Raw genomic sequence first — 24,266 nt, forward strand, 5'->3', positions numbered from 1 at the left:
TTCCGCTTCCTGGGTACCACCATCACCCAGGACCTGAAGTGGGAGCCCACCATCACCTCCGTCATTAAGAAAGCCCAGCAGAGGATGTACTTCCTGAGGCAGCTGAAGAAATTCAACCTGCCAACACGGACGATGATGCAATTCTACACTGCAATCATCGAGTCCATCCTCACCTCCTCCATCACTGTGTGGTACGCTGGAGCCACTATCAGGGACAAACAGAGACTGCAGCGTGTTGTGCGCTCTGCTGAGAAGGTGATTGGCTGCAGACTCCCATCTCTGCAGGACCTATACACCTCCAGGACACTGGGGCGTGCAGCTCGGATCTCAGCTGACCCTTCTCACCCTGGACACAGTCTGTTTGACCTGCTCCCCTCAGGCAGGAGGCTCCGGTCCATTCGCACCAGAACCTCTCGCCATAAGAACAGTTTCTTCCCCTCTGCTGTCGGACACATGAACAATAACCGTATGACTGTTCCCACCACTAACACCCTACGCTGTGTTCACTGCATCATTCCATGTTTGGCACTGATCACCACCTGCACTCATGTATATATCATGTATATATCTATCTACTTAGCACTTTTAATTCTTATTCTTATTTTTATTTTCATGTCTATTTAAACGTAATTTATGACAGTATGTTTGCACTGAAGCACCGCAGCAATTTCCTAATGTTGTAAACCTGCTCAACATTTGGCAATAAACCCCTTTCTGATTCTGATTCTGATGCTTTTACACTTTAGGACCCTCGAGACCTCTGCTGCTCAGCCGTCCTGATCGCTGCCTCCACTTTAACCAGAGGCTGTAACCTCTGATCATTTCACCTGCACCGGCAGTAAAACTCTTCTCCAGAACCAAACGTGCCATAAACCCGTCACAGCTTCATCATCAGCTCAGTCTCAGCAACATGCAGACGACCGAGCAGCAGAAACTCTGCAGGGAACGTCTGAAGTCTGTTCTTCAGTTTTCCCAGCTCACTGTTTATTGAACATGAGACAGAAAAATAATTTCACCTTTAATGTGAAACTTTTATCGCCTGTGACATGTTTGCAGGAAGTTTACATGCTGTGATTTAGTGTCACAGCCATAAATATCACACAAGGTAAAAACTACAAGTCCCAGCATCCTCTGTGTTTAGGGAGGAGCAGTGAAAGTGAAAGTGTTGATCCTCCGTTCAGAGCAGCAGGAGGAAGGTGGAGCTGATGCAGGTGAGTGTTAACATGAATATGTTTCTTCTTATGACATAAAATAATTCCACGCTGTTCGTGTCTGTGGGTGAAACGTGAGGCCGCTCGGCTCCTCTGAGCGCTGGTTTCCTGTAAGTAGAGAGGAAGTGAGTTCAGCTGAGAGAGCAGGAGGAGAGTGAGAGCTGTGCTGAGGCAGGTGAGTGTTAACACCGCTCTGACATTACTGTGTCTCTGTGGCGGGAACAACAGGCTCCGTCAGTGGAGGCAAAAATAATCAGACTTTGGTTTTTCAAAGGAAACTACTTTATGTTGGGAGAAGCCGCGCGCTCATTGGATAACGGCTTGTCAATCTCAAGTTATTAGCCAATGAGCGCGCAGGTTCACAGTAAGACCCGCCCTTATCACGACAAAAAAAATGGCGACAGAAACTCCTTTCAGGCTGACTTTAAACTGTTTGAGCCACTTCCTGTTCTCAGTCCCGGCGTCCTGATCACCGAGGTTTCTGTTGCTCTGATGTCTGATATTGATTATATCGGTAAACAGGCTGTAGGCAGAAACATCAGGTCTGATCTGAAAATCCCTTCAGAAACAAACTTTAAGAGTTTTATGTCCGTGTGAGGCCGCACGCTGATTGGATAACCACCTGTCAGTCTCAAGTTATTAGCCAATGAGCGCGCAGATTCACAGTAAGACCTTAACACAGCATTTTTTTTAAAACTAAAACATCAACAGTGAAACTGTAACGTGTCCTGTGATCTATAAACACTCTGTGATGAATAATCTGAAGTCATTTTGAGCCTGACAGTAGTTTCCTGTCACAGAGCAGAAGCTGCAGGCAGTTTTTGGCACCTTTATATTTAATTTATTCCAAAATAAATCAATAAAGGTAGAAAAGAACTCTCAGTGACATTAAAAATCTATTTTTAAAGACAGATGTGACCAAGTGCAACAAATATAAGATGAGATGTTTACAGATATTTGAAGTATTGATCATATGTAGAACACAGAGGAGGTCCAATAACAGAGTCATCCTGCTCACAAACAGCAGTTTGGTTTCATGAGCTCACTTCCTGCAGTGATCCTCAGCTTCTCTCCAAAGGAGCCGTAACATGTGGGCTCCTCACCATGATGATGATCCCAAACACACTGAGTTCCTTCATCCACCTGATCATGTACTTATTAAATAATGTGATGGTTTTGGTGTTTTTTAAAGACTTTGAGCCTCTAAAATAACTGGTTTGGACTTTAGGGCCAAAGCTCCAACATTAGAAAGCCGTCAGTGTGATGCTTCCAGCACAACAGCACCTCTGAGTGTGTGTGTTTACCTCTCAGACTAACTCCACCCTGACATCAAGAAGATGGAGGAAGAGGACGGAGCAGCATCCAGCTGTGTGTCTGTGAGGAGTGACGGGGTTACACAAACACCTCCACCTTACAGTCATGGACCTGCAGCAACAATGTAAGAACACTACTAACTTTATTAGTCATTTCAACATAACCATGACAGAATCATTGATCTGTGATTGGTTCAAACTGTTTGATCTGAGTTTGATTTTTATTGACTTGTTTTCTTGCTAAGATCTGAACTCGGTAAGTTTAAGTGAAGTCAGTGCAGCAGAATCAGAGAGAAGAGCTGAGAACAAACTGAGTTCATTCAGAGACAGAAAAACTGGCTGATGATTGGCTGACCTGTCAGCGTTATGAGGCAGACACAATATCACAGAGGGATCAGCTGATCATATGGCTGTCAGAGAGAACTGATCAGTTATTGATGTTTGTGTTTGCAGAGGTCAGAGGTCACAGTCTCCAGCATCCAGCTGTGTGTCTGTGAGGAGTGACTGGTCCAAAGAAATACTTCCTCCAGGCTTCAGTGATGAACCTGCAGCAACAGTGAACTTCAATCATGGAGCTCAGCTGACCATGTAAGAGAGCTGCTGACTCAGAGTTCAAAGGTTGTTTCTATAAATGTTCTGCCAGTGACATCATAACTTAACCTAACACTGGTCTGTGTATGAAGTATCATTTAGTGGCAGTTGTTAAAGTTGTATAATGATGATGCTAGTTTGGGGTGTATTTTCCTGCTGATGCAAATGCATCTACTTTGCCCTTTGTCTGGTGCTTTGGACAAAGACGTCCAATGAAACTCAGAACAACACAGTTTGCACCACCAGCAGGCAGAGGAAGTGGCTGACATCCAGAAATCCTACCAGTGGCTGAACAAAGCTGGACTGAAAGACAGCACAGAGGCACTAATCATGGCAGCACAGGAACAAGCTCCGAGCACAAGACCCATAGAGCCCGGGGTCTACATGGCTCTTTTTGGGGGGGTTGTGTTGTATTAATAGTGACTTTGTTTCTTTGGACCAAAATCTTTTGTTTTTCAGTTCAGTTGCAACATTGACTAACACTAATGCAGGGGTCGGCAACCTGCGGCTCTTTAGTCCTTACAGTGCGGCTCCTCGTGGTTTGGGAAACTAAATTAGAAGTATTTAGCTCAAGTGTATTTTATCTATGTTCTTTTTTAACTTCTAGTTCTAAATTGGAAGATTTTTGTGATATTGAAATATAAAAAGAAAATTATATTTTATTATTTTTTCATCGTTCAAATAAGCGTCACACTCGTGGAAGCCGGTGTACCCGCCGAAACGCCGTGCATTTATCGAGACTTTCAGCCCCAGGTAGGCCAATTATGGCTCTTCGGATCCACATTATGTCAGCAGCTGTTCTCCACCGTGAACTAAGTTAAAAACAAACACCGCTCACGCCTCACAGACGACAGCTTACAGTCCTGTAAAGATGAAAGTGACTTCGTACAGCCCCGACCTGCAGACGCTGTGCGCAGAGGTTCAGGAGCAGAAGTCCCGTTGTAAACATATCACGGCAGACCCGACGATGTTTGCATGAACACGCTTTTCAGCTTCTCTTTATTGACCACTTTTCACACACGGTTGCTGTACGCACACAGCCGGCTGTAGCTTTGCAGCTCACAGCCCGACACACACCAACACAACAGCACAGACGTTAAGGCGGCGAGGCGTGATTGCGGGTGCCGCTCAGGTGCGTCCGCCCCCCCTGCAGCGGCGCTGCAGACCACGCCCCGCCACACACATTAACCAGGTAAAATACATATTTAGGCAGAATTTTGCAAATATCTATTTTTCATCTTTCAGCAGCATAGAGCTTTTTTTCCAATTATTTTTTAAAAGTCAGGTCAAGGCTCCAAAAGCCCAAAGGAGATATAAGGGTGGCGGCTCACAGCAGCTTTTGTTTGCTACATCATTTTAGTTCAGCTGGGTGTCTTTCCTTTGGTTATATTTCTTTAAGAGTTCAAATGTGTTCATTACATAAATAACCTGTAATTTTCTCTGTAGCACTTCATGGATTTCATAAGCAACACACCTTAGTTGTTCACACAAAGCATAAAGGTAAAAACAGTATATACAGTGTTATCTTCATTCTAGATGTCAAAAAGTATTTGTGGCTCCCAGTGTTTTCTTTTGCGTGGAAACTGGCTCCAAATGGCTCTTTGGGTCCTGAAGGTTGCTGACCCCTGACCTAATGGTATATTTTTTTTTAGCTGGATCGTTCTATAAAAACATGAATCAAATCTGAGAAAAGTTTCCACCTGACCTGTTGAATGTTATTGAAGCCAGAAGTTTGCCTTCATACTGTGTTTCTTGCATGCCTTTTGTGGTGTACTAATTGATGTGAAATGAATGCAATGTGGTTGTGTTTGCAGAGGTCAGAGGTCACAGTCTCCAGCATCCAGCTGTGTGTCTGTGAGGAGTGACTGGTCCAAAGAATATCCTCCATATTTCAGTCATGAACCTGCAGCAACAATGTTCTTCAATCATGGAGCTCAGCTGACCATGTAAGAGAGCTGCTGACTCAGAGTTCAAAGGTTGTTTCTATAAATGTTCTACCAGTGACATCATAAATGATTCCTAATGGTGGTCCGGGTACGATAATGCTAGTATCAATCGTAGTAGTAATGCAATCCAAGGTAATGATTTCTTCTCTGTTGCTGTGAACGTCTCTGCAGCCGTCTGTACTCTAATCTGAGACAACTATTACTGACAGAAACCATCACATCATCCAGTTTGTGTGTTTGCAGCTGCTTAAAAGATTTTAAACAGAGATTAATCAGTAATTCATGTGATGTGTTTGTGTTTGCAGAGGTCAGAGGTCACAGTCTCCAGCATCCAGCTGTGTGTCTGTGAGGAGTGACTGGTCCAAAAACAAACCTCCAGGCTTCAGTCATGAACCTGCAGCAACAACGTTCTTCAATCATGGAGCTCAGCTGACCATGTAAGAGAGCTGCTGACTCATTTACGGGTGTTTGAAATTCTGTGACCACTTTGTAATTTTAGTTTATATTTTAAAGTGTTTTTATTTGTAGTTGCCTGTATTTTTATTACACTGTGTGTAACGTGGTGGTTTGTGCTGTTTGGGATCGTTTTGGGGTATTTGTGTCAGAACATCAGATAAATGATTTCATCACATTTTAAAAGAAAGTATCAGGATAATAATCTGAACTGAGTCATCAGAAATAGAAAGATGGTCTCAACAGGCCACTGAGCTGATCTCCAAAGAAATGCAGAAGATTGAAGAGTCCGAGGCTGTTTATTTGTCACAGGCATCGTCATACACGTACAACACAGTGAAATGTGCTGAGCTGCTCCTGTGACTGGACAAAACATTAGAAACAATCATTAAATGAAATAATGAAACATTGTGCAGATGTAATGTTAAAGTGCTTTGTGCCACATTAGCACAGCATGTACTGACAGAGCAGTGCAAGCAGAACAAAGCAAATGAGCAAAGTGATGTAAACAGAGTAACTGAACAGAGTGAGCAGAGTAATATCAGCAGTAATGAAGCAGCAGGATCAGTGTAGCAGCGTGTGACGTCATAATGAATCAGGTATGATCTGAAATATGACAGTGAGACAAGAACATGATGTAAGGTCCTGTTTAAACCCTGATGGTGATGCTATGAGGGGAGCATGTTCTGATTTAGGACTTGGATGGTCTGAGGATAGAAGCTCCTCTCTGTTTGTGTCCTGATGGTGCAGAAGCTTCTGCCTGATTGTAGAAGGAGCTGAAGCCAGCATCATCCCAGAGGTGAAGCTCCTCTGTGTGCAGACCTGAGGTCAGATTCCTCCAGGCTGATGTTCAGGATCTACAGAAACGTGTGGTTGTAGTTATTGCTGCACTGTGTGCTGACAGCAGATACTCAGAACAAAGCGCTGCACACGTGTTCTTTACAAACATCTGTACATATAAAATATGGATTATGGCAGTGAATGAACACGTTTCTGTCATTTGTTTCATTGGCTTCTTTTTTCTGCCTGTGTTCATGTGATTAATGTCTAACACATAAACAGGTTTGTAATCAAACATCACATCATCAGGGAGGCATCATGAAACAAAGTTACTGCTGGAGGCTGAACTCAATTTGGTGGCAATGTTCAAAAATATCACTCAGATCATTTCAAAGCTTTTAGTTCTTCTTCTTCACTTCTGTAAAATAATAGAAAGAAAATCAGAACCAAGAAGTTCACTTCCTGATGACTGAACTCTTTCAAAATAAAGCTGAAAGCTCTGAATGTGACACCGCTGCTCCACCACAGTTTTTAGAGGAGGTCAAAGGTCAGTTGAAAGTGATGGATCCCAAACTTCCAGTACATCCAGTGAAGGACATAATCAGCTCTGTGATGAAGGCTTTTACTGTGGAGTTTGTAGGCTGATCACTCTGTGTTTAATAAGACAGGCAGGAACAGCAAAGGAAACTTGGATTCTGAACTCAAACACAAGTTTCTCCACTTTGACTTTTCTCTGTGACCATCAGAGCTTCTGCACAGTGTCATCAAATCTGGATGTTTGTCACTGACAGTCAATGATTTTAGTGATAAAGAAATGTGTTCACAGAGGGAGGAAGAGGAAGAGGAGTGGTGTCTGTGAGGAGGAGCAGCTGTCCTGCTGTGCTTTGTGTCAGGACGTCCTGAAGGATCCAGTCTCTACCAGCTGTGGACACTGGTTCTGCAGACAGTGCATCTCCTCATACTGGGACCAGTCTGCTTCATCAGGAGACTGGTCCTGTCCCCAGTGTGGAGAAAGATCCAGAAGCAGAGCTGGACTGCAGACAGCCAGTCAGAGCAGCTGTGTACAAAGTAAGACTGAACATCTGTCTGCTGATGGACTCATTTCTGAAAACTGGACTTCTTGTTGTTGTTCAGACATTGAAGAGTTTTCTTTCTGTTTTTCTTTCTTTCAGCAGATGTTGGTCTGCAGGAGGTTTTAGATGAACATAAGATCAGTCTGAGGAGGAGATGTGAACGTGTGACTGAAGGAAGTGATGAAACAGGAAGTAGAACCCTCCTCAACAGGATCTACACTGAGCTCTACATCACAGAGGGACAGAGTGAAGAGGTTCATAGCCAACATGAGGTGAGGCAGCTGGAGACAGCTTCCAAGATGGACGCCCTCCATGACACTCCAATCAGGTGCCAGGACATCTTTAAAGCCTTACCTGACCAACAGAGACCCATCAGAGTGGTTCTGACCAACGGCGTGGCTGGTGTTGGAAAAACCTTCTCAGTGCAGAAGTTCACTCTGGACTGGGCAGAGGGCTTGGAGAACCAACATGTCAGTGTGGTGGTTCTGCTTTCATTCAGGGAGCTGAACCTGATCAGAGATGAGCAGTACAGTCTTCTGGAGCTGCTCCATGTTTTCCATCCAACATTAGAGAAGGTCACAGCAGAGAAGCTGGCTGTCTCTCAGCTTTTGTTCATCTTTGACGGCCTGGATGAAAGCAGACTTTCATTGGATTTCACCAACAGGAAGCTGCTGTCTGATGTCACACAGAAGTCATCAGTCAGCCAGCTGCTGACAAACCTCATCCAGGGGAATCTGCTTCCCTCGGCTCTCGTCTGGATAACTTCCCGACCTGCAGCAGCCAATCAGATCCCTCCTACATGTGTTGACAGGCTAACAGAAGTACGAGGCTTCACTGACGCCCAGAAGGAGGAGTACTTCAGGAGGAGATTCAGTGATGAAGAGCTGTCCAGCAGAATCATCTCCCACATGAAGACATCCAGGAGCCTCCACATCATGTGTAGAATCCCAGTCTTCTGCTGGATCACTGCTACAGTTCTGGAGCACATGTTGACTACAGAGCAGAGAGGAGAGCTGCCCAAGACCCTGACTGACATGTACTCACACTTCCTGCTGGTTCAGACAAAGAGGAAGAAGAACAAGTACCACGAGGGACATGAGACGAGTCCACAGGAGCTGACGGAAGCTGACAGGGAAGTTCTTCTGAAGCTGGGGAGGCTGGCGTTTGAACATCTGGAGAAAGGAAACATCATGTTCTACCAAGAAGACCTGGAGCAGTGTGGTCTGGATGTGACAGAGGCCTCGGTGTACTCAGGAGTTTGTACAGAGATCTTCAAAAGAGAGTGTGTGATCTTCCAGAAACCAGTCTACTGCTTTGTTCATCTGAGCATCCAGGAGTTTCTGGCTGCAGTCTACATGTTCCACTGTTTCACCAACAGGAAGTCAGAGGTGCTGAAGGACTTCTTGGGAAAAAAATACAGAGAGTCATCTCTGGATGATTTTTTGATGGAAACACTAACAAAATCCTTCAGGAGTAAAAATGGTCGTCTGGACCTGTTTGTTCGCTTCCTTCATGGCCTCTGTCTGGAGTCCAACCAGAGACTCTTAGGAGGTCTGCTGGGTCAGACAGAGAACAGTCCAGAAACCATCCAGAGAGTCATCAAGAATCTAAAAGGAAGGAAGACAAAATCCTCTCCTGACAGAAGCATCAACATCTTCCACTGTCTGATGGAGATGAACGACATCTTATTATCTCAGGAGATCCAAGAGTTCCTGAAGTCAGAGAACAAATCAAAGAAACTCTCTGAGATCCACTGCTCAGCTCTGGCCTTCATGCTGCAGATGTCAGAGGAGGTTCTGGATGAGTTGGACCTGAAGAAGTACAACACATCAGAGGACGGACGACTGAGACTGATTCCAGCTGTGAGGAACTGCAGAAAGGCTCGGTGAGTCCAGATGTGATCATTAATATTATCAGTTGGTGATAGTTTAGTTACTCAGTCATAAACTGCAATCATTTCTTATTTGAGGTCACACTAGGGCTGCCACAAACGATTATTTTTGTGATTATTTGACTAATCAGATCAAAAATAAAACATACAGCTTATTGCACCAGCATGCATCTGCTGTTATATAACTATCATTAGCTTACAGCTTAGAGTTTTTAAGGTATGTGCTAACTAAAAATAAAGACCAGATGATAGTTTATTAAACTTTTAATGAAATTTGCAGATTGTAGCAACAAACAGAAAGGCCCCCAAAATGTGTGCCGAGTTCTTCAGTGTGATTTCTCCACGATGAAAGCACACTCTGCTCCACATAGTTATGAAGATCTTGATTAACCACATTAGCTTCACATTAGAGCTGGGCGATATGAGATTTTTTCATATCACGATATGTTTTTTTCGTTTCAGGCGATAACGATATCTATCACGATATAAGCCAAATAACTATATTTGTAAGATTTAAATGTGCCGTTGCTCACAAGTAAAATGTGAAATAATCAGCGGCTTGTTTTTATTTAAATATTTATTTCCCATAATAAGTTCAACAGGGTAGATGTACTTAAGGAACATGAGACTTTTTCAGATAAATAAAGGCAAATATTGCAAACTACACAAAAGGCAGCCACTAAAGCGTTTAAGTTTCAAAATAGAACAAACAAAACAGACTAAATTGTCAATTCCACTTAGAAACAAAATATTAATTCTAAAAATAAATCTTAGTTTGTTTTACAGAAGAACAGACAAAACTGACTGACTTTTGTCAATATCAAATAAACTGAGAACTAAAAGGAAATTCTCAATCTCTCCTTGTTGTATAGCTGAGCTTTTCAAACAGTTTTAACAGTTACTTTAGTCTGACAAAAGCCGAATGACGAATTAGCGCTTCCAGTCAGAGACTGAGGCTACGTCCACACGTACACGGGTATTTTTGAAAACGGAGATTTTCCGTTTTCGTTTTAAAAAATAATCCCGTTCACACGTAAAGGCAGAAATGAAGGAAAACGCTGCTATGAACATGCCAAAGCAGCAGGTGGCGCTAGATTCCTAACCGTGCAGAAATGTTGGCCAATCAGAAGTCTAGAAGCCTCGGTGGGAAAAAGTAAACAAAGCTGGGGCATAGAAGCAGAACCGAGCCGTATGTGTGGAGGGACAGTAACTGTGTGTATATGTAAGCATTTAAACACTGCAGAGAGTAGAATGAACAGTAACAGTATTGTAGAAATTCATTTCACCGAAACAATAACGTGGCGCACAGTGTGACGTCAAAAAATGCATTTTCTCCGTTTTTCTCGTCCACACGTAAATGCAAAAACAGAGTTTTTAAAAATCTTCGTTTTCAGTGACCAAAAACGCCGTTTACGTGTGGACGAAAGGTGCAAACGCATAGAAAAATCTGCGTTTTCAAAAATACCTGGGTACGTGTGGACGTAGCGCATGCACCAGTTTATTTCATCGGTGGATGCTGTCACTTCCTCTGACACCGGCTCACCATTTATGTTGTGTCAAAAATCAAACGTGAAGATCTAATTTACTCTAAACTCTCTGACTGTTACTAATATAGTCATAAAATATGCAACAACCACTGGAGATGGAGATGAAGCTTGCAGAAAATAGTTTATTAAATCAGTTTGAATAAACCCAAGGCTCAGAGCAAAAGAGACAAAAGCGCCCCCAAGTGGTCAGACAATAGACGAACAGAATAAACCCTATCAAAGACAAACACGCTGGAAGCATCTTTTCTAACACTCCAGTATTTATTAGCATTTATTATAAATTTATTGTGACTTTGAAGACGTTCAGTGTTTCCTTTGGTATAACGGAGGTCTGACTACAGTCCAGTAAACACACTGATTAGGATTATAGATTAAACTGCAGTAATACTTTCACAGTGTGCAGTGATGCACAGGTCCGAGTGGTTTTACACTGAAATTCTCAACAACAGGAAACTATAAGAATTTGTTACTCTAATAATAAACATAGAAGAAGAAAAACATTTTTCATTTAGAGTTGATGAATATAAATGAATTTGAACTTTACAAACCAATCAAAGACAAACTGATCCATGTGAGTTTATAACAATATTCAAAGGCTGCTGCTGGACACAGACAGGTAACATCATTTTGACTTGCTGTCACCTGGATCTGGAGTCATAAACACTGAAGCGCTGAACATTAATACAAGTCTGTTTCTGCCAACTAGTGATAAACCTGCAGACTAATGGCTCAGAAAGCTAAAACGAGCCAATCATTTGTGTGTTTAGTTCCCCTGAAATCAGATGTGATATCAGCAGCTCTGAGTTCATTCATCATTATTGTCCAGTGATGAGATTTCTGCTCCGTTTGGTGACAGTCAGCAGATTTTTCCTGAGTGTGGACGTGAACAGTCGTACCTGACAGCAGCAGGTAGCAAACAGAGATCGTCTTTCCAGCTGGAACTCTTCACTGAGCTGAGCTCATTCAAAATGTTCTGGATTCAAGACAGGAAACAGTCCACATGTGTGTCTTCCCTCTGACTCTGGATCAGATCTCACTGACAGACTGTGGACGTTATGGAAGCCTAAATGTGACACCATCTTCCTCCTTCATCTGCAGATTAAAGCCAAACAAAGATTCTCATTAAAAGTCTGCAGGTCTGAGAGAGACTGAATCGTTGTGTCATGTCAAACACAGTAAGAGGAGCTGAAGCACAGATGTGAAGAGCAGATGTTCATCAGATTATGACCTCACTCTGTTTTGTCTTCATATACATTCAGTCTGTGTTTATAATGCAGACTTTCTGCTTTTATAATAACACATTTTGTATTTTCTATGATCACAGACTGGCTGACTGTGGACTCTCAGGGACTCACTGTGAAGTTGTGGCCTCGGCTCTGAAGTCCATCCCCTCCCATCTGACAGAACTGGACATGAGTGAGAACAAGCTGCAGGATTCAGGCGTGAAGCTTCTGTGTGCTGGACTGGAGAGTCCAAACTGTCGACTGGAGACTCTGAGGTGAGTTCACTGACTGCAGCTGTTGTTGTTTTTCTATATTTCTGATCTTTGATATTTGAAACGTTCTTTAGTTCCTAAATGTTCAGGATGTGTCTGAAGACGTACAGACGTACAGAAGTGAACGGGAAAATGAATCCATAGTTTCAAATGTAGAAATAGTTCTCAGTTCATTTACAGAGTTTAATACAGTTCATGAGGAAATGTTCAAAACAGCAGCTGAGAAGAAATCTGCTTCACAAAGTTGGATCCAATTCCAATAGTTTGTGATGCACTTTAACGCAGCGTGAGCAGTTCACTGCCTAACCCCACAGAGACTGTCAGTCTGGACTTTTCTTTATTTCTATTGGCTGTCAGTGAGATTTCAGAGCAATCAGAGACTGTGGGTCTGTGTATGAAGTATAATTCATGTGCAGTTGTTGAAGTTGTAGAATGAGAAATGGCAGTTTGGGGTATTTCCTGCTTTCATTGTCCTGCTTGTGCTGATGAAAATGTTTATTGACGTGTGAATTCATTCTTCAATGCTCGATTCTGCCTGAACAACGAGAAACTTTGCTTTGTGTAACACAATTCAAAGCACTGAAGCATCGACTTGTTCCATTATCCAACAATGAAAACAGGAAACACAGACAGCTGGCCTTCAAAGTAAAAGCTGCTCCTTTTGAAACATGTTGGTGGTAAAATGTAAGAAGAGCTGAAGCACATAAATGATCTACGTGCCAAAATATTAAACACAGTTGATATATTTGTGTGAGTGTTGTGATTCAGGTGTAGATGTCATAATGTACATATAGCAGAGTTTCCTCTTCTAGATCAGCTGATCAGAGTCAGGCACTTTGCACTTTGTAGACGCTCCCTGAGCACTGGTCTCACAGCCAGCTGCACATAGAGACCAGTGTTGTTAGTCCAGGTCAGAAGATGACTTGTTGGAATGAAAATGAGCTTGTAGTTTGTCTGCTTTAATAATGTGACTGGAAAAAGGTGTTGGACTTCAAATATGTCCATTTCTGTCACACTTCACCTTTAAAAGTGAAGCCATGTGGTTCCTGGAAGGAAAAACACGACTTTTTCAAGTCTTTGTCCTGTTTTTATGAGAAATGTACGACTTTAATGTGAAACATTCAGAGTTTTTTCTCTTGTTGTGTTTGTTTGAAGCTGCTTCCTGTTGGCTTCAGCTGTTTGGAGTTTCCATTTTCTAAACTTCTACATTCTGAACCTTCTTCAGCTCTGAACAGATGATGAAACACTGAATGATTTCAAGCTCTTTGTCTAATAAACTTACATCTTTCATTCTTTATACAGATTGAAGGGCTGTGGTTTGTCAAAGATCAGCTGTGATTATCTGGCAGCAGCACTGAAGTCCAACCCCTCCCATCTGAGAGAGCTGGACCTGAGTAATGACTCCTCTTGGTCTTCGACTAAGAACAAGCTGCAGGATCCAGGAGTGAAGCATCTGTGTGGTTTCCTGGAGAGTCCAGGATGTAAACTTGAAACTCTGAGGTCAGTCAGCATGTTTTAGTTGTGCTGAGATGAATATGATGTGAAAGTTGTGCTGACACTAAACTGCAGACATCAGGCTGATATTATACTGATCCACACTGAGGATCTTCATGGTAAAGTCTGTTTTCTTCTTCTCTGGTTTAGTCCATTGACTGCAGCAGAACAATGTTCACATTTCAAACAGTGATACTCAACGTATGGCCCGCGGCCCACACGCGGCCTGCCCACCTTTCCTGATTCAGAGAGAGGGGACCCTGATTAACTGTGTAGCTTCTTCCTCACAGTTCTAAGTATCAGACACAACAATGAATAATCCACAGCTGACTGTCTTTAGCAGGTCAAAGGTCACGGCACACAGCAGACAGTCAGAAATATTCTAACTCTGATCATTTATCAGTTGTGACACTGTGAGACTTGATCAGAGGTGTGATCATCACAGCAGAGGCCTTTGTGTCAAAGTCACTGAGGATCAAACAGAAACACATGAAGCAGATTTTCCTCTTCTGGCTTTTTATAGCAGATAACCTTCAAAATATTCTGCAGTCGATCAAAAACTGAAGCAAACCATGAAGCAACATGTGAACATGAGCTGATGCTGCTGAAGTGAAGCAAAGTTACAGAGGTTTGATTACAGACACAGCTGAGAGTTTGTAATCTGTCATCATTTTAAAAAGTTTCCATGGAACAGCAGAAATGAGGCTTTACTGTCAGAGGCCGACAGCACTGAACACAACAGCAGACTGGTGGCTAATAAACAGTGAATGATGCAGAAACAGATGTTTGAAGCTGTTCTTGGAGTACACTGAGAGAGAGAGAGCTGTGCAGGCAGGAACAGCCAAAGTCAGAGAGAATTCATGAGCATATTGATCAAACGTGAAGCAGAGTTTGGATCTTCTTTTGCTGCTGCTTCACTCAGTTTTGGTTGGAGACAGATGAAACCTGCAGCTTCAGGATCTGTGAGCTGTCCACTTTCAGCCCCGACGGCGTGTCCGTGTACGTGCCGTCGAGTGAACGATCCACGCTCTGTGTTTCCATCTTTGTGTGTTTAGCTGCTCTCATTTACTGTTTTATCTGTTTGCTGCTTGTTGAAATAGTTTGTGAGCTTTAACCTGAGATTCTGGCAAAATACATTTATATTAAACATCGATTCAGGATTGAATGAATCAACATCGTTTTATTCAAATTAAAACCATTTAAATGGGAACATGAATTTTTTACAGCCGCCTCTAATGCTGGGTAATGTCAGCTGGTCCATGTGCAGCTGGCTGTGAGGCTCAGGGAGCGTCTACAAAGTGCAACACTGAAAGAACATCATCCATAAATATTGAGTAATAACTGGACTCTCATACAGCGAGACTCAAATGCCTTTAAACATCAGCTTATCCTGCTGATCCAAGTCCAACACTGAGTTTGTAAAAACATGTTTGTCAATCATTTTGTTTGGTTTCTGAGGAAAAAGATTCAATAAGTTGCTGCTAATACACAACATTTCATCATATTTCCTCATAACCCTCTTTTGTCTGACCATTTGATCCCATTTGAATTTGCAATAAAGGATCCACAGAGTTTGGTGACAATAATGACAGTAGATGTTTGTGTGAAAGTGCTGGAAGCAAATGAGTGTGTGATGTTCTTTCAGTGTTGCACTTTGTAGACGCTCCCTGAGCACTGGTCTCACAGCCAGCTGCACATAGAGACCAGTGTTGTTAGTCCAGGTCAGAAGATGACTTGTTGGAATGAAAATGAGCTTGTAGTTTGTCTGCTTTAATAATGTGACTGGAAAAAGGTGTTGGACTTCAAATATGTCCATTTCTGTCACACTTCACCTTTAAAAGTGAAGCCATGTGGTTCCTGGAAGGAAAAACACGACTTTTTCAAGTCTTTGTCCTGTTTTTATGAGAAATGTACGACTTTAATGTTCTTTTTTTTATACTCAATTTTTATTATAATTTACAACATTGCAACTTGTACTTGTCAATGTTCACAAGTAGGACAGTTACAGGAACCGCAATGCAGAAATGTAGATTAAAATAAGAACTGCAATTAGGAAGCACAAAACAAAACCCAAGCAAAACAAACAAACAGACAACAACTTAACAAAAACAAAACAAAACAAAAACTTTATGTAATATTAAATAACATGTGATAGGGCTGGGCGATATATCAAAAATTTATCGTTACCGAAATTTATGACTCTCATCGACGTCATTTTGCCCATGTCGGTAAATTCGGTATTTAAAAAAAAAAAGGAAAGGCATGTGCAGGTTGGCGATGTTCATGTCCCTTTAAGACGCTGTGCTACGTTACAGACTTGACGGGGTGGAGTCACATGACTCTACTACCTGTAACAAGACGAGACACGGGTGAACAAATGGAGGACGATTTAAATGTTGAAGCAGCAGCGACGGAGGTAGGCTGGTGGAGGAGGAAGAGGAGACGCTTGTTAACAAAAAAAATGCATCATCAATCGTTTGGCAACATTTTGGATTCAACAAGGATGATATTGATCAAAAAATTGTTAAATGTAAACTCTGCAAAAAGACTGTTGCGTCAAGTCAAGGTAACACAACCAACCTCTTAATAAATAATATTTATTATTAAACTATTTTGTTTACAAGGGATATACATTTTTTAGAGAGCATGGTTACATATTGTATCCGACACTTTTTATTTTGTTCAGTTAATAAATCTTAACCACTAAAAGTACTTACTACTATTGTCTTCATTTATTTTCAGTGACATTTTACAGTCCTTTAAAGTGGTAATAATATAATTGCAATGAATAGGTCTAGGGGGAATAATATTATCAAAATAACTGGAGGAACTATGCTGCCTGCCACAGCCCCATCAAATGAAAAAAAAAACAAAAAACGTTTGTTTTTTGGCACTTGGGGTGGTTATCGTCCATTTATCGTTATCGAGGTTAACTGCTCAATTTATCATGATATTGATTTTAGGCCATATCGCCCAGCCCTAACATGTGACAAACTTAGCCGTAAATGGACAAAACGAAACAGACCTATGCTAAATTATTGAAACAGTAAAGCATGTATGGGTCGCCAACGCTCAGTAAACAATTCTCTCTGAATCTGCAGAGCAGATGTTATTTCCTCCATCTGGTAAATTTCTCTTGCTTTATCAATCCACATATTATATGAAGATGGGTCAAGATTCAGCCATTTAATAGTGATACACTTTAGTGCTGCTGTAAGATTCTTAAGAGATACTTTTTATTGTTTCCCGCAAAACCCTTTGGTAAGACTCCTAAAATGGCTAACTGTTGGTCTTTTGTTAATGGTTGTTGGAAAACTGTATTGAGAACTTTAAATATGTCATTCCAAAGTGAGCAGATTTTTGGGCATGACCAGAATATATGTGAGTGGGTTCCTAAAGAAGTACCACAATTTCGCCAGCAGGTGTCAGGATTTGTAGGCTTCATTTTGGCAATTATCTCTGGGGTTCTAAAATATCTCATGACCACCTTCCATTTAAATTCTCTCCACAGCCCAGAATTAGTCACCAGATGGGCTTCACCGAACACCTCTTCCCAGGTGTCCTCTGAGATTTGAGTGCCAGTCTCAGCTTCCCACCTTGCCTTAATATCCAAAGTTGCATTTGTATTGAAACTCATAAATGCGTTATAAAAATGACTGATTAATTTTGGGGAGGAATTACTTTGAAATGTTTTTAGAAATATTTCCTCAATGGGTGAGGGCTCCAAAACTTGCCTCCATTCTTTATGTTTTGTCAAAAAGCTTCTTAGCTGCAGAAATCTAAAAAAGTCAGAAGAAGGAAGCCGAAACTGACCTCAACTGTTCAAATGAGCTCAGGTGCCCATTCCTCACAACATGACAAAGTTTATGAAGCCCGCTATGTGACCATGCTCTGAAGCCAGAGTCTTCCACAATAGGAGAAAAACCCTGCAGGGAGGAGAGCCTTGATAGAATTGAAATTTCTTTTGGAAGACCAAATGATTGTTTGATTCTATGCCAAATCTTTAGTGTGACCCTCGTCCGTTCCCCCATATGCACATTTTTAATTGAAATGTTAGAACAAAGCAGGGATTCCAATGATCTTTCGCACATTGTCTTCTCAATGTTTAGCCACTGAGTTTCAGACAAATCCCGCACCCATACAGTCAGGGGTCTCATCTGAGCTGCTCAGAAATAATATTTCAGATTTGGAACAGCCAATCCCCCCTGTAGCTTTGACAGTTTTAATGTTTGGAACTTGATCCTTGGGCGTTTGCTTTGCCATATAAATTTGGAAAAAAGTTTATCTAAATTATCAAATGTAGAGTTGGGAATGTTTATAGGCAGCATTTGAAAAAGGTCTAGAAGTCTTGGCAATACATTCATACGTATACTCTCGATCCAACCCAAGAAAGACAGAGGCAGGACTGTCCATCTCTCTAAATCTTTTTTTATTTTTGCAGCTATAACTTCATAATTTACTTTAAACAAGTCTGATAATGAGTGAGGAATTTGAATTCCTAAATACTTGATACCTTCGTTTGGCCACTTAAAGCCACATCGCTCCTTGAATGTTAGTGAAATGTTTCCTCCTATATCCATTGCCAATGTTTTGTTAATATTAACTTTGTAACCAGAGAGGGAACCATAATAATTTCTCTTAAATGAGGTAAACTGACTGCAGGATTTGAAATGTATAAAAGTACATCGTCTGCGTAGATGGACAATTTATGCTGTTCTCCATTAATTGAAAGGCCCTGAATTTCATGTTCATCTCTAATCAACTGCGCCAGAGGCTCAATACTTATATCGAACAGCAGGGGCGACAGTGGGCATCCTTGTCTACGCCCACGTTCCAGTGGAAATCTGGCTGATATTGTTCCATTTACCCGTACAGCCGCCATTGGGTTGGAATAAAGAATCTGTATCCACTTAATTAAGTTTGGCCCAAATTTGAATCTTTCAAGTGTTTGGCCCAAGTACTGCCAGGAAACCCTGTCGAATGCTTTTTGCGCATCAAGAGACAGAATCATTGTTTCTTCTTGTTTGGTCTTGTACAAGGACATTAAGTTCAACAATCTACGAACATTGTCCCCATGGTGCCTTCCTGCAATGAACCCCGTTTGATCTGGATTCATAACCTGTGTAATAATTTTACTAACTCTTTTGGCTAAAATCGTGGTGAGAATGCGCAAATCAGTATTAAGTAATGAGATTGGCCTGTATGATTGACAGTTTGTGGGGTCCTTGCCCTCTTTATGGATTACAACAACTGTAGCATCGTTCCAGGACGACGCGCACACACATACACTTACACTGATAAGCACGCACTAATCCCCCACCCTTTCCAAACGCCTTCGATGCTTGTTTCCTGTGAGGGAAGACGGCGGGTCTGTGTGCCACGCTGGAATGGTAGCGCTGTGTAGGACGACTGCTGTGTTCCTTCGTATTACTCCTCACCCCCTACCCAACCCCGGTGGCTTGTCACGTGCCCCAATGTTGTGACGTGGACATTTATGTGCTCTCTGTGCAGAGGAGTTTTTTTGTTTCCTGTTCTCATGCTGTCCTCCCATAGGTGCCCAGCCTGAGAAGAGGTCTCTGTTTTTCCTCTTGTACTTTTCCCATTGTTGTGTACTTTTTCAGTTTTTTTTTTTTCCTGTAACGCTGCCGATCTCCGACTGTATTCCCATGTGATGTCTTTGTTGTGTGTGTAAGTCGGGGGGGGGGGGGGGGTCCTATTCCTCTGCGGGGCAACCTACATATGTCCAATAAAGCATTCATTCAATTCAATTCGATTCATAGTCCCAGTCTCCAGAGCGCAGTGGTAAGCTTTCAGTAATAAGGGTGCGACTTTGTCCTTAAGTTTTTTAAGTGCTAAGCCTTTTAAGTGTTAAGGTTTGAAATCACCTGTAAAATTTCTTGTTCATCGAACTCCTTTGCTACAGACTCTGACAGTGTTTTTAAATTGATCTTTTCTAACAAATCAGATAGTGTATTGTTATCTTTACATGTATCTGAATTTATATATAATAACTCGAAAAATTTGGCAAAACAACTTGCAATTTGATTTGGTTTAGTAATTAGGGTTTGATCTGACTTCAACTTTTGGACCATATTACAAGTTTGCTGTTTCCTGAGTCTTATTGCCAGCAATCTACTAGCCCTACTACCCTGTTCATAGTACTTTTGTTTAATGAATTGCCCTCAATTTTCTCGTTTATTAAACTATTAAGATCACTACGTAACATTTTAAGATCGGAAAGCAAATTGGCTGTCTGTGCTTTTTTGTGTTGTTGCTCTAGGTGTTTTATTTTGGCCTCCAATTCACACCGCCTAGCCTCTTTTCTTTTCTTCCTGGCACTTGCAAATTATATTATGCGACCTCTAATGTATGCCTTGGTGCAATCCCAGAGGGTTAAAGGCGATATTTTCGGAGTTGTGTTCAACTCCAAGTAAGTATTTAGTTCAGTATGTATGAACTCACAAAACTGGCTGTCATTTAGGAGTGAGGCATTTAATCGCCAGACTTTAATGTTCTTGATGCTCCTGTACCATCTCTCTGTCATCCTCCTCGCTCCCTCTTTGCACTCACAGTCTTTGTGCATCATTAACACTCACATGAGGAAAACCAAAGTTTTACTGAGCAGAAGATGATCATCAGTGACGCTGTCTTTAAAATACTCTTGTTAGAAATGTTCGACTTTAATGTGAAACGTTCAGAGTTTTTTCTCTTGTTGTGTTTGTTTGAAGCTGCTTCCTGTTGGCTTCAGCTGTTTGGAGTTTCCATTTTCTAAACTTCTACATTCTGAACCTTCTTCAGCTCTGAACAGATGATGAAACACTGAATGATTTCAAGCACTTTGTCTAATAAACTTACATCTTTCATTCTTTATACAGATTGAAGAGCTGTGGTTTGTCAGATATTGGCCTTGATTATCTGGCAGCAGCACTGAAGTCCAACCCCTCGTATCCCACAGAGGTGGACCTGAGTGGAACCTACAGCAACCTGAAGGATCCAGGAGTGAAGCATCTGTGTGGTTTCCTGGAGAATCCACGATGTCGATTTGAAACTCTGAGGTCAGTCAGCATGTTTTAGTTGTGCTGAGATGAATATGATGTGAAAGTTGTGCTGACACTAAACTGCAGACATCAGGCTGATATTATACTGATCCACACTGAGGATCTTCATGGTAAAGTCTGTTTTCTTCTTCTCTGGTTTAGTCCATTGACTGCAGCAGAACAATGTTCACATTTCAAACAGTGATGCTCAACGTATGGCCCGCGGCCCACACGCGGCCTGCCCACCTTTCCTGATTCAGAGAGAGGGGACCCTGATTAACTGTGTAGCTTCTTCCTCACAGTTCTAAGTATCAGACACAACAATGAATAATCCACAGCTGACTGTCTTTAGCAGGTCAAAGGTCACGGCACACAGCACTCTGTGAAACAGTTTGGAGCATGAATTCTTGCACATTTACAAACTGACACTGCTGCACGGCATGCTGGGTAATGCTAGCTGCTCAGGTATGGGCGTGCTAACGGCTGTGAGGCTCTGTGGCTGCAGAACACCGAAGAAGAGAAAAGAGAGGTGGAGGATGAAGAAAAGAGGCGGAGATGAAGCAGAAGTTTAGCTCCAGAGAGGAGCTGTGTCTGTGTGGGCGGGGCTCAGGCAGCTCCGCCCACACAGTGAGACTGAAGCAGGTGAAGAGTAATAAATGAAGACAGCAGACAGGATTTGATAAGCTGATGTACAAACATGTAGTATGATGGTGGCAGCTACAGAAACAGGTCCATACAGACTGAAGCGTGTCTCAGTCTGAATGTACACTGCTGTTATAAGAGCTGTGGAAACTCAGGTCAAAAGGACGTAACCATACTGCTGACAGTTCCAGGACAGTCACAGAGTTACAGCATCATTTGTGACCATAAAGACAGAAAGCTCATCCAAATCCTGGGATTAAAAGTCTGTCCTGGTGGTGTCCAGTCAAACACGTCTCTGTGAAAGCTTCAATCCAACAGGCTCCAAAGTCCTTCTGCTCATTTCCTCGCCGGGTTCTTGATGCTCCTGTACCATCTCTCTGTCATCCTCCTCGCTCCCTCTTTGCACTCACAGTCTTTGTGCATCATTAACACTCACATGAGGAAAACCAAAGTTTTACTGGGCAGAAGATGATCATCAGTGACGCTGTCTTTAAAATACTCTTGTTAGAAATGTTCGACTTTAATGTGAAACATTCAGAGTTTTTTCTCTTGTTGTGTTTGTTTGAAGCTGCTTCCTGTTGGCTTCAGCTGTTTGGAGTTTCCATTTTCTAAACTTCTACATTCTGAACCTTCTTCAGCTCTGAACAGATGATGAAACACTGAATGATTTCAAGCACTTTGTCTAATAAACTTACATCTTTCATTCTTTATACAGATTGAAGAACTGTGGTTTGTCAGATATTGGCCTTGATTATCTGGCAGCAGCACTGAAGTCCAACCCCTCGTTTCCCACAGAGGTGGACCTGAGTGGAACCTACAGCAACCTGAAGGATACAGGAGTGAAGCATCTGTGTGGTTTCCTGGAGAATCCACGATGTCGATTTGAAACTCTGAGGTCAGTCAGCATGTTTTAGTTGTGCTGAGATGAATATGATATGAAAGTTGTGCTGACACTAAACTGCAGACATCAGGCTGATATTATACTGATCCACACTGAGGATCTTCATGGTAAAGTCTGTTTTCTTCTTCTCTGGTTTAGTCCATTGACTGCAGCAGAACAATGTTCACATTTCAAACAGTGATACTCAACGTATGGCCCGCGGCCCACACGCGGCCTGCCCACCTTTCCTGATTCAGAGAGAGGGGACCCTGATTACCTGTGTAGCTTCTTCCTCACAGTTCTAAGTATCAGACACAACAATGAATAATCCACAGCTGACTGTCTTTAGCAGGTCAAAGGTCACGGCACACAGCACTCTGTGAAACAGTTTGGAGCAGCAATTCTTGCACATTTACAAACTGACACTGCTGCACGGCATGCTGGGTAATGCTAGCTGCTCAGTTATGGGCGTGCTAATGGCTGTGAGCCTCCGTGGCTGCAGAACACTGAAGAAGAGAAAAGAGAGGTGGAGGACGAAGAAAAGAGGCGGAGATGAAGCAGAAGTTTAGCTCCAGAGAGGAGCTGTGTCTGTGTGGGCGGGGCTCAGGCAGCTCCGCCCACACAGTGAGACTGAAGCAGGTGAAGAGTAATAAATGAAGACAGCAGACAGGATTTGATAAGCTGATGTACAAACATGTAGAATGATGGTGGCAGCTACAGAAACAGGTCCATACAGACTGAAGCGTGTCTCAGTCTGAATGTACACTGCTGTTATAAGAGCTGTGGAAACTCAGGTCAAAAGGACGTAACCACACTGCTGACAGTTCCAGGACATTCACAGAGTTACAGCATCATTTGTGACCATAAAGACAGAAAGCTCATCCAAATCCTGGGATTAAAAGTCTGTCCTGGTGGTGTCCAGTCAAACACGTCTCTGTGAAAGCTTCAATCCAACAGGCTCCAAAGTCCTTCTGCTCATTTCCTCGCCGGGTTCTTGATGCTCCTGTACCATCTCTCTGTCATCCTCCTCGCTCCCTCTTTGCACTCACAGTCTTTGTGCATCATTAACACTCACATGTGGAAAACCAAAGTTTTACTGGGCAGAAGATGATCATCAGTGACTCTGTCTTTAAAATACTCTTGTTAGAAATGTTCGACTTTAATGTGAAACATTCAGAGTTTTTTCTCTTGTTGTGTTTGTTTGAAGCTGCTTCCTGTTGGCTTCAGCTGTTTGGAGTTTCCATTTTCTAAACTTCTACATTCTGAACCTTCTTCAGCTCTGAACAGATGATGAAACACTGAATGATTTCAAGCACTTTGTCTAATAAACTTACATCTTTCATTCTCTATACAGATTGGAGCGCTGTGATTTGTCAGAGATCAGCTGTGATTATCTGGAAGCAGTGCTGAAGCTCAACCCTTCGTATCCCAGAGTGGTGGACCTGAGCTACCACAAGCTTCAGGATTCAGGAGTGAAGCAGCTGTGTGTTCTTCTGGAGAATCCACAACATCAAATTGAAACTCTGAGGTCAGTCTCCACGTTTTAGTTGTGCTGACACTGTCGATCTGTGGAACTAAAACCTTTATACAGGAAGTCTGGTTCAGCTCTTTGTAGACCTTCTAATCTCTGATGCTCTGAGTCTTACTCAGTAGATGATGCAGAGTTGTGAAGCCGATGTGGGTGAGGACACTCGCCCAGCTCTAACTACTTTGACGTCCAGGCGGCTTCCCTGCTTGTCCTGATACAAACAAACCTGAGTAACCTTGCAGGTCAGATCTCATCAGTCACACCTGTTATGGCAGCTCTCCTCTAGATTGTAGTTCTTGTTAACCTGGGATGGTTTTAGAAGCCTGGACCACAGACTGCAAGGGAAGATATTACTGGGAAAGGCCAAAGCAACCTATTAGACCCA

At 42.3% G+C, this 24,266-nt stretch overlaps 1 protein-coding gene across 2 annotated transcripts in view; it reads left to right on the forward strand.

The window, feature by feature from the left end:
• The window catches only part of LOC147302895 (NLR family CARD domain-containing protein 3-like), a 164,953-nt gene extending 141,053 nt beyond the window's left edge, over nt 1-23,900 (forward strand). The window contains exons 1-4 of one of the 2 annotated variants that reach the window (XM_086284395.1): nt 7,089-7,362; nt 7,467-9,252; nt 12,130-12,303; nt 20,670-20,868. In XM_086284395.1, the coding sequence (XP_086140521.1) occupies nt 7,089-7,362; nt 7,467-9,252; nt 12,130-12,303; nt 20,670-20,868 (2,433 nt within the window). Of the gene's footprint in view, nt 1-7,088; nt 7,363-7,466; nt 9,253-12,129; nt 12,304-13,602; nt 13,801-20,669; nt 20,869-23,707 lie in introns of those variants that run through there. The other variant, XM_086284394.1, reaches the window with a different exon arrangement.
• The last annotated feature ends 366 nt before the right edge of the window (nt 23,901-24,266 follow it).

Source organism: Aulonocara sp. 'chitande type north' Nkhata Bay, linkage group LG23 (genome assembly GCF_057382095.1).
Source record: "Aulonocara sp. 'chitande type north' Nkhata Bay isolate Kocher_YH1m ecotype deep benthic linkage group LG23, A_spYH_male_GT1.1, whole genome shotgun sequence".
Taxonomy (NCBI): Eukaryota; Metazoa; Chordata; class Actinopteri; order Cichliformes; family Cichlidae; genus Aulonocara; species Aulonocara sp. 'chitande type north' Nkhata Bay.